The sequence below is a fragment of the Azolla caroliniana genome, unplaced genomic scaffold, assembly GCF_043228905.1.
Source record: "Azolla caroliniana isolate FFs.n. ecotype wild unplaced genomic scaffold, voAzoCaro1.0.p SCAF_21, whole genome shotgun sequence".
NCBI classification, from domain to species: Eukaryota; Viridiplantae; Streptophyta; class Polypodiopsida; order Salviniales; family Salviniaceae; genus Azolla; species Azolla caroliniana.
The window spans coordinates 6,293,286-6,308,245 of NW_028230456.1; the positions used below are offsets into that span (position 1 = coordinate 6,293,286).

The 14,960-nt window shown below is 39.1% G+C and overlaps 1 protein-coding gene across 1 annotated transcript; it reads right to left on the reverse strand.

Moving 5' to 3' along the window:
• Positions 1–10,733: 10,733 nt before the first annotated feature.
• Positions 10,734–14,351, reverse strand: LOC147850521 (uncharacterized). The gene is made up of 2 exons (XM_087336449.1): positions 13,869–14,351; positions 10,734–13,025 (listed from the first exon to the last, which is right to left on the reverse strand). Exons 1-2 carry the CDS (start codon positions 13,899–13,901, stop codon positions 11,094–11,096), a joined length of 1,965 nt encoding a protein of 654 aa, XP_087192575.1. The 5' UTR covers positions 13,902–14,351; the 3' UTR covers positions 10,734–11,093.
• Between the last annotated feature and the right edge of the window lie 609 nt (positions 14,352–14,960).

Sequence of the window (14,960 nt, forward strand, 5' to 3'; positions counted from 1 at the left end):
ATTGCTTGTATGGGAGGCCAGGGAGTAGTCATTGGGGGTATGCAAGCTATTCTCTTACTCTATGTAGACGACATAGTCTTGCTCTTGGAGTCTGAACATGAGTTGGTTACTTGCAAACGGCCTAGACATTAATAACCTACCTCCCCTTAAGTACAACCACGAGACTAATAAAACTTTAATCTCTCATGAGGACTGTAATAAAGTAATACGTCACGAAATATAGCAAATTACACTCGATATAAATGGATAGCCCCACGAGAGCCACTCCCATCTAAAATGGTGTACTATACGAAACACTTCATGCACTTCTCTAAGTTAGGTTTTATTACACAAACAAAATATCTAGATACATTCTTATCAAATGCACTAAGGGTTGCCATCAAACGATTTAGGATATAATCTCACCAACTTGAGATTAAGAATGGTCGTACTAATAGAATCCATCGAGAGGAAAGGATATGTAGATTATGTCACATAGAGATAGAGGATGAGTATCACTTTACATACAAGTGTCCAACTTACGCTGTCGTAGTGTATTTTGTACACTACGTGAAAAACGTATATAGTATTAGATTCAATAAAAAAATGAAGAAATAGAAGAAAATAGCAAAATAAATGGAACATGCATAGGGCAAGATTCGAACCTTGCACCTCCATGTTGATAATGTAATGTCTTACCATTACACTAACATTTCATTAGTGTTAAAGCATAGATGTTCCACATAGAAAGGTAAATTCACGCTAGGATAAACATTAGAAAAACGCATAACAAAAGAAAAAGCTACACATACACATCTAGCGTGCATGATAAAAAACGCACAAGTTAGAAAAAAAGCATGATCACTTTAGATAAAGCATATAGTCTATCTATAGGAAAAGCATGGGGTCTATAGTTAGAGAAAAAGCATGGATTACTAAGACTTCCTCATCACTACATAAGGATGGGAAGCACAATGTAATTGTGTGTGAAATATTTGGAAATTGGATATATTTCCGAAAACACCAACCGATTAATATAATCGTGGGATTCACGAAAATAATATAATCTATACTTGTGGGATTCACAAGTTTCTTATATCTTTCTTTCAATCTAAATACATATTCTTATCTAAATATTGATTAATCGAATACAATACACTCGTGGGATTCACGAAATTTCTATCTCTCTTTCTAATAATCTATTTATTACTAGCCTCATCTCATATTCTTCTTTCTCCTAGTCCAAAACCTCGGTGGTTCCCACCCGACTCACGCAAACGATCCGGAGCCGAAAGGCACGACAACGCCGAGATAAGGGTGAGATACCAAGACATACTAGGACCCTCTCCCACCCTCTTCAAACTATTAGATACCTCGAATATAAAGAAACTAGGTAGCTATATCTTAGAGCTAAAACAACATAGAGAGAAGAAGCTACAAAATGTTAACCATAACCATTCTAATATTCACCAACATAAAACTAATGAAACTTTTCAAGAACAGGGGGAGACGATGAGTGTGGACACACCTATACCACTTGGCCTCTCCATTGCTGAAGCAAAAAAATAAAGAATAACCAAGCTCCCTTGGATGTCGGGCTTCAAAGCAACTCAACATGGAGTAGAAACAATTAAGAAGATAAGGTAACGTGAGGTATGCCACCTAGAACCTATGGTTGGGGTACCTTTTACATTGGGACCACGGGCCACATCCACATCGAAACCCTTTGACCTCCCGCTTCTTTTCGAGAGACTTGGATGGAAATGAAACTAGGCCTAGTATAAAGCCATTTCCTTTATAGAATATGTTACACCATAACATGTTTTTGTATAATACTAAAACTCTTTAGCTTAAGTTCTATTTTATTTTATTTTATTTTTACTTCTGATGAATGGGTAAATACCCCATTTTCTTGTTAACCAATTGTCTCATGGGCCAATTTTGGTCTTAGATGGTGTTAGGTATTGAAGTTGCATCATGGTATCAAAATGTAATGAACTTGAAGACATGCAAAGTATGCAATGAAGGCATGGTAGAGGATGAATGTCACTTGCTCTTCACATGCTCGACATATAATGCAATTCGTTCAAGATATGTTGATATACTAAGAGGGAGTGATAACTTAAGTGCCATACTTAAGACACCACCGAGAAGGTTGAGCTCATATGTGTATGCTTTATTCACACATAGAGACTTTGTGCTTCAATGTATGAATACCCCTTCTTAGGAAGGAGACACATATCAAGAACACATGTATACTCTGGTCCCATAGGTCAAAATTGGCCTCTTCATGGACGATAAAAATTATAATTCTAATTTTGTCTAAGGTAGGAATATTTCATATGTAAAACACTCACTACGATGTAAGATGGGCATTGGGGCAAAAGTGATGAGAGTTGTCGACTATACACACTTTGCCTAAACAAGTTCAACCAAACCCAATCCTTGGGAAAGGGACAAACATCTTGGTGGTTGAAAGTGCCAAAAATGAGTTCCATTCTTTGAGGACATGAGTGGAGTAGCTTTCCACAAAGTAAGAAACTAATGGCTCTGAGCAACTTTATTGCGAGAATCTCCAATAATACAATCCCATTGACTCTTCAAAATATGAACCATGTCCAACCAAATATTATTTACCACTTCAGTTGGTGAGGCTCTAACTTGATGAAAAACGAGAGAGCACAAAGCCTTCCTGATGTTATATGTAGTAATACTAAATATCTCCCATTATGGTTGCATCTACTAGACTCCTTCTTTATCCTTAAAAACTGCAAAGACGCTAATAGAAGTACATTAACACTTCTAGAGTTAGTGTGAAAACCATGGTCCATAGATTCGGCATTGTAATGGAAAATAGAACGAACAAGCGATGTCCAAACCACCATTCCCCATGTGAATACCGATGGGAGAAAGTAGTTAGGAAACATTCGAAGTAGTCATTGTCATACCAATTGAGACTCAATGTAGTCCCATAGACCATGTTTCTGAATTTCAACTTGTAAATGACAACGAACACAACTAGAGGATACACCCATCTTATGCAGCCATGTGTCAATAGGCCAGGCACGATGCACAAGTAACCATTGGACATGCAATATTTGTCGTCGTTGTTTTCATGCCCATATGCTAACCTAGAACTTAGCAAGAAGCTTTGGAGTAATGCGTTGTTAACTCTAGTATTGAAATACAATTCGTAACACATCTTGTCTATCCAACAAAACATGTCTTCCCAACTGTATAGAATATTGGAGAAAATTAAAGTTATTAAGAATAAATGGATCAGTCCATTGATAATTAGGTCAGTCCCATGCTAATCTGAACAAAGGTTGTTTACCCCGCACCCATAACTTCCAATGTGACCTTATGTCCTCTATCGGTGGGTCAATATACCATTTGCAATCAACATATCCTATTACCCTTGTCATGTGTCCATAACATAAGGATAATTGATTACCATTTCTTGCAAATAAGAAAATTGATTTGTGTTACCCGTGATGTGTTGGTGTAATGGTAATGGGGGGACACTCCAACTGCTAGGTTGGAGGTTCGAGTCTCCCCACACCAACATACATGTGGTACCTAAAAAGGGCAGTTTGCCTGTAAGTGGCGACGACGCAAATGGTGACAATGAAGGGCGGTTTGTGCCCGTAAGTAACGACGACGAAGATGGTGACGGTGACAACAAGGACGGTTTCAACGATGAAGAAGGTAAAATGTCTGTCTACAAGTTGCATGATGGAATGTGGTGCGAGTCTCATCATATCCTAGAGGTCATCTTGTGCATGTATCTCACTCGTACCATTCGGTACACCCCCTGACGGACTATGTACTGTTAATAAAACATGAGTTTGTGTGAGTTGTAGCCTTCGGGCGAGCCAAAGATAAAAAAATACTAAAGTAGTATAAACAAATAAGAAAAAAAAAAAAATTTGATTTGTGTTATCCACATCAAAAAGACAAAAGGTATTTAATATCCTCTAAATACCCCTTTACAGTCAAGAGTACTTCCAATCTTGAAAAAACACCTACCCAAGTGGGTGGTATAGTGGCTCTACTCATAGTTTCTTGAACTTGATGATACATTAGTTGTCCTCCATGCATCCTAGCTAGTACTTGTTTTTGTTCCTCGGACCAGTCTTGAAAAAACACCTACCCAAGTGGGTGGTATAGTGGCTCTACTCATAGTTTCTTGAACTTGATGATACATTAGTTTTCCTCCATGCATCCTAGCTAGTACTTGTTTTTGTTCCTCCCCGGAGAGCGATAAAAATACTTGCCAGGTCTTGACTGAGTTAGGAGGACCTTTTACCATTTTTCCCCATGCCAACCATTGTCTATTTACCCATCACTAAACCATCTGATGTTGTAAACAGCGGGTTCCATACTAATCTTTGTCTTGGACTTCATTATAATGAGTAGGTTTGAGTTTATTGCAGAGCAAACCAGGGGAAAAAATAGTGAGAATAAATTTGTCCTCCCATCCATGGGATGAAGGTACTCTAAAATTTTCCCTAAATATTCAATTGAAATCCTTCTACTAGGGTGCACCTAAGCGAGGAAAGCATTCCGAACAACGGTCAAGCAACAATACTTTCCATATATCTCTTGCCCCGGAGTAAATCCTCTAATAATCAACTTAGTTAACAATGCTCCTGACATGTGATTTACATGGGCAAGCTTGTAGGAAGTACGGGGAAATTAGGATTTCCTATATATAAGGTAGATGGAGGGAGAGGTCATGGTTGAATGTTCATTGGGTGTAGAATCTTGATTGAATCTTGCATATCATTTTTTTCCAGTACTTAAATCAAGTTCTTAATCCATACAAAAAATACCTCTTCCCTAATAGTTCCAAACCCCTCATGATGATAGGTCACAAATTGGATAACTTTATTATCGCACGTAAACCAAAGTCCATGGAAATTTCAATTCATGTATAAAGACATTATATCATAAATATAGATGATGACATTATGTTATGATGGCATTAAGGCTCAATGAATTCACCATATTGGCCTTAGTTTCGTAAGTGCAACAATGTTCATGCAATTATGTAAATTTATGACTACCCATATGAGAGTTTGAGGATATATATGATCTGATTACATGAGGCAAATGAGGTGATCTTCAATTTACACTGATACAACTAATCTCGTGTCAAGATCATAAGTTTCTCAAGGACCATTTTAAGATGTTCCTAGGTGTGTGTATATGCTAAGGGTTATCCTCCCGATAAGTCATGCCTTTATAGAGTAGTTAGTTGCCATGCATGTCCAACCCCTTGCCCACACAATATTATGATTTGTGTGTCCACACCCACACCTAAGGGTATCTTAGAATGGCTTAGCCCCATGACACAATTGTTCATGATATCTTCTCATGTCACCTTCGTTATTCAAATTTATCATCCACAAATGCCATGTTAATATGTGGGTATAGTTTTTAGTTCTTAATATACCAAACCACCTTAACTTTTACTATGAATCTTTAAGTACTTTTAGTGTAAGGGGAGAAACCTCTCTTGAGACCATTTGAATGCTTTCTAGAATAGTTTGTAATTGGTCCTTAGCTTCTCCTTTGTTCATTACTTTTTCAAGGGTAGTGAAGTTTGAGACAATCCTTATCATGTCAATAGCTTTCTCAACGTTCACGTTGAACTTTTGAAATAAATCCCTAGCTTATATAGAGACCACATAATACACAAAACAAAATAATAAATACATCTATTGCATGCACACACACAAAAACTTGAAATTATGCTTTCATAATGCATGTTTTGAATATAATTAAATTTATGCATTTCATCGTGTACAAAACATGTATGATTGATTGCACATTGTTTTGGATTGCCCAAGATAAGCAACCGTTTTATTACGTAGTGATTGAGTTCCGGAAGGAAGAGAAGCATATGTGATGATGACTTAGCATGGTGGTCCTCAAGAGATGAGGATGAAAGTGAGTAGTGGATGCATCAAACAAGACACACTAGGAACATTGAAGTTCTTGGCATCCTTGGAATACAAACTACTATATAGATTCCTTGAGACAACTTTCGAAGAGCCCCGCCTGAAGAAAAGTGTACTCATGTCATGCCGACAATAATTAGGGTGGGTGGTTGAGGAGGCCAAGAAGAAAGGGATGAAAACCCAAAACATTTGGGGAGAACATTGAAGTATCTTCATTCCCAAGTTCGGTTGAATATGATCTTGATCAACTTAGCTATGAGGCACAAGGAGAACTGTGTGTGGCAACAATAAGTGTCGGAAGGTAGCCATCAAGAGAGAGAGAGAGAGAGAGAGAGAGATGATCGAGGTCAAATGTATATACAATTTCGATGTGATTGAGAGAGAGGTCAATGTGGGATTTTTTGAGTGTGATCCACTCTAAAAAATCGAGAGGATAGCCATGGATCGAATGTGTGCGAACGTGCTCATGAAAGGATGTGTGCTAAGAAAGAAGGCTTGGGGTGATAAAAAGGAGAGTTTAGGTAATGGGTGGAGCCTTGGAGGTTAAAGTTAGTTTATTTTAAAAAACAACCAAGGGTAGTTAGTTGACTTCTAAAGTTAGTTATAAAGAGAGAGAGAGAGAGAGAGAAGACAACCAAATGGGTAGGGAAGAAAGAGTTAGGTCAAAATGGGCAAGTTCACAAGTTCTGTTGGTGTACCTGCTGGTGGTGGTAGTTATGGTGGTTATGGTGGTTGGGTGGTGGCAGTTGTGGAGGAGGTGGTGGAGGAGAGGGTGCAGTGATGTGACACAGTGGCATATGGAGTTGCAATGGGTCCTGTAGTTCTTCACGCCTTTGGACACATCCTCCATAGCCTCCATCAAGTTCATGCACCTCTGCACCTCCTCTGTACCATCTTCCGCCATTTCTCTCTCTCTCTCTCTCTCTCTCTCTACCCACGCCCACACACATTAACCGTTCTTTTTAAACGTTCCTCTTTGCTATCCCATGCTTTATGTAGTATGTATAGAAATGTGTATCTATGTATCTATGTATCTATGTATATGTGTGTATGTGTGTATGTATGGATGCATGCATGCATTTATGTATGGTATGTATGTACTATGGATGGATGGATGCATTTATGTATGGTATGGTATGGTATGTATGTATGTATGTATGTATGTATGTATGTATGTATGTATGTATGTATGCATGTATGTATGCATGTATGTATGTATGTATGTATGTATGTATGTAAAGAAATGGATACATGTTGATATACAGGCATGCATATATGTAAAGGTATGTATATATATACTATACTTCGAGATTCTGATGCTAAAATTGATGAATGGCGTGAGTTTCTTATCGTCTCGACAACTAACCCATTCGTGACATCCAATTATCACACTCCTTATTGGCATTTTCAACCTCCCAAAATGGTTGTTTCCCCCGCCGATCACATAGAGTTTAACATCTTGTAAAATGTTTACACTAATGACAGGATATCTTCTTCTTCTTTTTAATCAGGAATGTATAGATATAGATAGATAGATAGATATGTAGGTGTGAAAGAAATGTATGGATGTGTATGGTAGTAGTATGCCAGAGATTCAAATGTATGTATGTAGATATGTGTGTGTGTGCCCTATGAATATGATATACATCTCTTTCGTATCCATGCCTAGTTTTTTTTCCCCCTCCAAAATATCCTTCCATTAGTTATAAACCGTTGTTACAAGCTTCCATTGGTATGTTGCACTCTTCCATAGGTCCCCATCCCTAAAGGCTAGGTATCCATGCCTAGTTGTGTATCCTTTGAATACCTTGGGTATACATGCCTAGTTGTGTATCCTATGAATACCTTAGGTATCCATGCCTAGTTGTGTATCCTATGATTACCTTGGGTATCCATGCAGGACATTGCGATAGTATATACCCATTTTCATCAAGCTTCAAGTCGGTTAATGCCAATTTTTCCTTTGTACCCCCTACCATTATCCCACATGATTGCTTGGCCTTTGTCAACATCAATCTAAAGACATGTTTGTGGGGATATTTAACCAATCCTCTATCAATGGCCTCTTAGACTATATGTATATTGTGCAACTTTGGGATGGTGTTTGGAGATTGTCGTGTATACATATTGTGGTCACACGCACAAACAAGCACGCTCGTACACACTTGCATGGTTGTCTTATATTTTTATCGATATAGTTCTTACTCAATTGGTATCACAACTTATCCATCCCATTTGTAGCTCATGTTGTTTCCTCATCTTGGCATTTAGGTCTACTTGCTTCTTTTCGACACGACTTATGTATTACTTTTGCAACAAACAAAAAGTATGTAAAGCTTTACGTGGGATTCACATCGAGTGGTTTACTCGTAAACCTGAGGTTGATTAATCAGATTAATCACATGACACATGAAGATTCACATTTAGCAATAGAAACGCCATATTTCTTTGAAAAAGAGAAAGATTTCTTTTTATCTTGATGTGTCCTTATTTTTAAATGATAAATATTATACAAATCCATCCCTTCTAACTTCAAGATAAATCAATAACAAGAAAAAACTCATAAACATCCCACAAGTTTTCCTTCACACCCAAATACTCTCAAAGTTTTCCCTATTTCAAAAATGCCCTTAATCTCTCTCTCTCTCTCTCTCTCTCTCTCTCTCTCTCTCTCTCTAAAATCTCTCTCGCCAAACTCAGTTTTAGAGAGAGAGAATTGTGGGAAATATGACATATGGGACCAAAGTGAAATATTTACACGGAGTGTGTGTGGAGTTGGTAAGCGAAAATTGATGTTCAAGAATCATCTAATTATGATTTTTGCAATTGATAGTGCATCTTGTGACTACGATAGAAATGTGTGAACGAATAAGATAAAATTGATGGAATATTGTTACAAAAGGCATGCACATTCCACCACAACAAAAATAACAAAATGCCAATTATTTATGGAGAAACAACACAAACATAACAAGAAGAATGCATAATGTTTCATTTGGACACTAACCCTCTTGGAGGGATAAAAATCCTTGAGGCCAAACCCATAAAACTATCCTCTATCAACAAATAAAAAGAAACAACAATCTTTTTCTCAACATAAACTAGAGTGTTAGATGAAACTGTACAACTAACTATAATTCCTAAATGTGTTTTAAAAGAAAATTATTAGTTGATAAGGTACCATTTAGTTCCTTGTATAGCCAAATTTGTCAAAATCATGGGACCAACTTGCTAAATTAAGCAATCTTGCCATTGTCATTTGTTGCTCTTGATGAGAATATTGTTAGTTGTTTTTTCTCTTCATCAGGAAACGTGCTTGTATGGATTTTAGAGCTATATGAGTTTTGGGTTCGGCATAGGTGTTCCTCATTGCCTCGGGTTTGTGGGATATTCGTTCCTCGGAGACTCTCTTCATATGCCTTCTAAGAGGGATCGTGGTTTGTTGCCCGACTAACTTGGATTCAGTTGTTGTGAATCCTCACGAGCAATGAACATTTATCCCTTCACCTTCATTAGCTAGGAGTGTGTCTCTAACTAGGGTATGTTATCCTATTATGGCTCTAATTTTGAAGCAACATGGCGTTTGACCTTGTGCCAATTAGTGTTGAAGTCAAATGATGCAAAATTTGAGGCGTTGCGAAAGTTCACCATATAAAAGATGAGGTGGGATCTTTATGAAATAAGACGATATGGTTGGTACTAGTAAAATGCTTGTGGGAGGGTGTTCGGTGTCAACAAGTACCAACAACCCTCAAATATGTGGACAACCAAAAGGAGGGTGATATAAATATGGGAGATGGGTTAGACATTGAGTCTAACAATCCATTGTGTATATGTATACAAAACTTAGAATGTATTCTAGGTTTAGCTCTCATTTCACTCATTGCTATATATTTGTATCTACTCATTTACAATCATGCCAATTAGATTTAGCACATCTTCCATTGTAATCACACATTAGCAATCCACTAATGTAATATTAATCTTTGCTTAATTGATTTAGCATTCTACCGTAAAGTATTTGGTTGTGCATCTTGACGTTTTTCGTAGAATAGTAACAAGGGCTACGTATCATTAATCTGATCAATTCAACGAGGGCAGGAGGTTCGATAAGGGTGGGTGGCTGCAGTCCGAATTAGTGTGAAAGGCCGACTTAGTAATTTAGTAAGAATTAGTGATGGATTTATAACATGCCCTTGAAGGGTAATTCTTGTAATTAGTGAAAAATCCTCTCCCCCCAAAGTTCCAACCCCCTCTCTAAAGGCTTGTTTTGTAAATTACCAATAATAATCTGTTGAGGGGGAGCTATGTTTGTACTAAATTTTTCCTCCTAGAGGAGTAGCTCAATTGTCTTGTGAAACAGAGAATCATTTCGAGCTTCCAAAGCCATTCCTATCATTAGATAGGTATAGCTCAATTGTCTTACGAAACAGAGAATCATTTCGAGATTCCACGGCCATTTCAATCATTAGAGAGGAGTAGCTCAATTGTCTCGTGAAACAGAGAATCGTTTAGAGATTCCGACGCCATTTTAATCACTAGATAGAATCTTTCTCAGATTCCAAAGCCATTTGCAACATCGGAGAATCATTCAGGAGATTCCTAAACCCATTTTGCATCATCATCATCATTATTTCATCATCGAGAAGATTCAGGAAAGCTCTCAATTGTGTAATAGAACAGAGACTCATCATCATCATCATCATCATCATCATCATCATCGAGAAGATTCCAACCCCATTTGATTCATCAGAGAGACTCGACACCCCACATTCTATCAGGCCAGGATCGAAACATCAGACCAGAGATTGAAACAATAATTTATCTTCATGGTGAGATATTTTGAAGATAATTCAGAAGAGATTCATGAAATGTGTTATAGATCATAAAGGAAGCATTATCCCTAGAAAACCAGAACCAGAATCAGGATCAGAGATCCAAGTAAGCTTCAGCCATGAGTGGATGATTCAGATTCAAAATCAGATATATTGTAAGCTTCAGCCATGGCTGGATAATTCTGATTCAGAATTAGAATCAGCACCAGCACCAGCACCAGCATCAGATATTCATGTTTGCCATTGCAGGATTATTCAGAGATTGAATTAATCAGCTCTATCCATGGCGGATGGTAAACCATTTCAACATGTACTAACGACCCATCTCTGATCTCTCAGCATCGCTCTCGTGATAATTATGCCTGATATCTGAGGTCCAGTACTTCTTGATAGTCTCCTGATAGATTCTCTTTCTCTGTATTCTCCTCGCATGAGCTAAATTATATACTATCGAATCCTCCTGTTTCTGGTCAGTGAAAGTATTGTAAACGGTCCTAAGCTCAGCTTCATCAGCTATGTCGGACAGAAGCTTGGTATACGCTCTGTGAATCAGTCGAGACAACCTAATTGCACACGCTTTTGCTTCTTCCTTCACGGTATCAAGATCTCTCAGGTCATTCTCTGCAATATGAATATTCTCATACGATCTCTCAAGAAAAAGAGTAGCTTTGTCGGGTCTATGTTTTAGAGAGATGAGAATATAAGCTCTCTCCACATCTTCTATGGAACACAAACGATTACCTTTGGTTCCGTTCACGCGCGGCAAGTCCAGGATTGTGTAACAATCCATGGACGCTTCAGAACCAGGTTTGCTTAGTTTCTGACGAACAGATGAGATTCTTGCGTTAATTGTGCTTAAATCTGTGTCAGAAAAAGGGGGGGAGCTGGCAATGGAGAAGACTGAGCTCTGAGAAGCCACCAATCTGTACCGATAGAATGCTTCATATATCATTTTAAGCTGTTGAAGGTCAAGCAAGCTCTCAGAGAAGCAAGATACAGATTCATAAATAGAAGCACGTAAGCTTAGGGCTTTCGTGCTGTGTGGATTTAGGGTTAGGGTTTTATTGCAGTCGGCTATGGCATCCACGATCTTGTGTGAAGCTTGATAAGCAATGGATCTGTGCAGAAAACAGTCCGCCAAGAAGTCTGCTGGAGTGTTAAATATTAATCCTCTTCTTCCATCGATTATCTTTGAGAAATGACGAATAGATTCAGAATATAGTTCTGCTTCTAGCGACGCCATGGCAGCGCTCCTTCGGCTCAGCAGAAATTTGATGTCAGATAACATTTCCGTCACTAAAACGTGATCTGATTCTGCAGCTTTAATGGTAGATCTTGTGGATGAAGCTTGAATGTCGGAGCTCGTACATGCCGCTTTGAAGGCGAAGGGGTTTAGAGTTATTGATCTGCGTTCTCTAATTTCTGTGCTGAAATTGTCCTCCCTCATGGCGTTACTTCTTCTACGGAAATCTGCCGACGCAGTCCGCTTGATATTCTGAAGCAAGACCATGGCGTCCTCAATCATTCCCAGATGGAAGCAAGCTTGTCCTAGAACAAAAAATCGCCATTGCTGTTTCCTGTCTATCGTCTTCTTCTCTGGGACAGGATATCGGGAGGAGAGCTCCTGCCTCAACCTGGCGATAGAGGTTGCAGGAGAAAGGAGAACAGGAGAGACAATACCTAAAGACGAAGGAATTTCATCCTTCTTTGTGAGGAATGAATGGTCAGCAACTGTAGGTTTCGCGATGCTGTTGGAGTCGCAGGAGGAAGGAGACGGCGATTGAATCAGCGTCTCTGCAATTCGCGATGGCGATGAAGCAGTGCTAATAATAGACGAACTGCTGTTGGAATTGCAGGAAGAAGAAGGAGACGATGCAACAGAGGAAGGAGCACTTGAAGAAGCAGATGAAGAAAGAGGAGAAGGCGGAGAAAGGAACCTTTCTGCAGGCGATAAGAATTGCGATGGTGGTTGGGCCTCAGTAGTTTTCTGTAGAAGGAGAAGACTCGGGACATATTCATGAAGCATTTCCACTACGCTCCTGAAACGTTTGAGATAGATCAGGGTTCGAGCTTTGAGTTCGAGAGCCTGTTCCCATCTCGGCCGAAGCTCTAATGCAGAATCAATAGCGGAAAGAGCAATTTCCATATCTGCTGTAGTAATCTTGTCATCCTTCACAATTAAATCTGTCTCCGTACATGTGCCATAGATGATGCGTTTGGCGCGATTGAGATGTTTCTCTGCTAGCTGTCATGGATTAAATCAATCAAGAGATTAACGATTAGTTCGTAAGAAAGAGAAGACGAGCAGGGATCCAATGGCGGGAAGAAATTGCAGACGATTTCAAAATTTGAGCAAGAAGAAGATCAGGAGGAGGATCCATGACGGGAACAAATTACATGAAGAATTCAGAATTTACCAAGAACAATGTCAGAATATGGACAATGGCGGGAAGAAAGTAGAGAAGAATTTAAATCTTACCAAAAAGCAATTCAATAGAAGCAGAAGAAAAATTAATGGCGAGAAGAATTACAGGATTTCTAACAAAAGAAAATACAGATTCCAGGAGGTGAATAATGTTTAATGGCGGGAAGGAGCAGATGAATTTCGAATTGAATCAGCAACAAAGAAGAAGAAGAAAAAGAAGTAACCATGATGGCAAGAAACTACAGACGAATTCAAATCTTAGCAAGAAGCGGTGAGAAGAAGAAAATTGAATGGCAGGAAGGATTCGTGGAATAAAGAAATTACAGACGACTTGAAAGTTTACTAAGAAACGGTACGAAGAAGAAGAAGAATCTGCAGATTTAAAACAAAGAATTAGGAGCAATATGAAGGGAAATTAGAAACGCTAGATGAAGCAATAAACTCACGGAATCTTAAATAAAGGGAAGAAACTGAATATTTAAAACAAAGAATTAGGACCAATATGATGGCAGCAATTAGAAACACTGAGATGAATCGTGAACTCTAGAAACGAATTTGCGGTGTAAATAAAAACAAGAATTTTAATGGCGGAAAGGTGCGGAAACCGATCAGAAGAGAAATAGACGTTTAATTGGAGAATAGGCGTTGAAGTGAATTATTTACCTGAACAGAAGAGAAGCAGGAACGAAGGCGCATGATGGCAGAAAACAAGGAGAAGAAGAAGAAGAAGAAAGTTCGTCTATACTACAACATAATGAGCTAAGGCGAGGTTAATGGAAGAGTTCTGAACAGGACATGGAGATCGCGAAGCTTTTTTTATCAGGGCCGGTAAATGGATTATAAATCTACAAGAACATATAAATATGTAAATGTAAATATATATAGCTATTATAAGCGGGTCTGAGAACTTCTCGTATCATGTACAGATCTTCAATTTAGGTAATCTATGTCGTCATCTCCCTTGTTCTTTTTCTTTCTTTCTTTCTGTCTTTCTTTCTTTCTTTCTGTCAAAGGATGGAGAGCATTGAGCAATGTGGAAATCGTTGCAGGATTTTAAGTAATGGATGGATGAACTGTCTATCAATCCGCATGTTGTTTGGCCATCATGGATGGATGGATGGATGGATGGATGGATGGAGGAGGTGGTGGGGTAATGGTGGGGGTGAGGTTGAAGGTGAAGGTGCAAAAGAAGTGGCGGGAATGGCGATGGCTATGGCTATGGCTATGGCTATGGCTATGGTTATGGCTATGGCTATGGCTATGGCGAGCTTAAGAAGAAGAGGCTCACTAAATGTGTGTCTGTCATGGATCAGGCGAGAGACACAGACACAGAGAGACAGAGACAGAGGAGGAAGAAAACAAAAATGTAAAGAAGGAATGACAGACAGGCAGAGAGACGGCCGGACGGACAGACAGACAGAGACAAGATTAGACTGACTGACAGAAACAGACGGAGATCGAGAAAAAGAAGAAAAACAGGCGGAAGATGCAGAAAGCAGACGGCGACGATGACGATGACGATGACGATGACGGCGGCGATGGAGCCAAGTCGGATGCCTTCGATCCACGTCGACTCCACGTCGGATGCCGTGGCTTCCACGTCAGCATGTCCCGCCAGCTCACCCCCTCCACGTCACCGACTGTCCATTCGCCCCCCCCCCCCCCCCCCCCCTTCTTCCGGCTTTTTCCACTACATCATCCCTCCTTTTAACCGGGAACCTCTCGTTCATACATACATACATACATACATACATA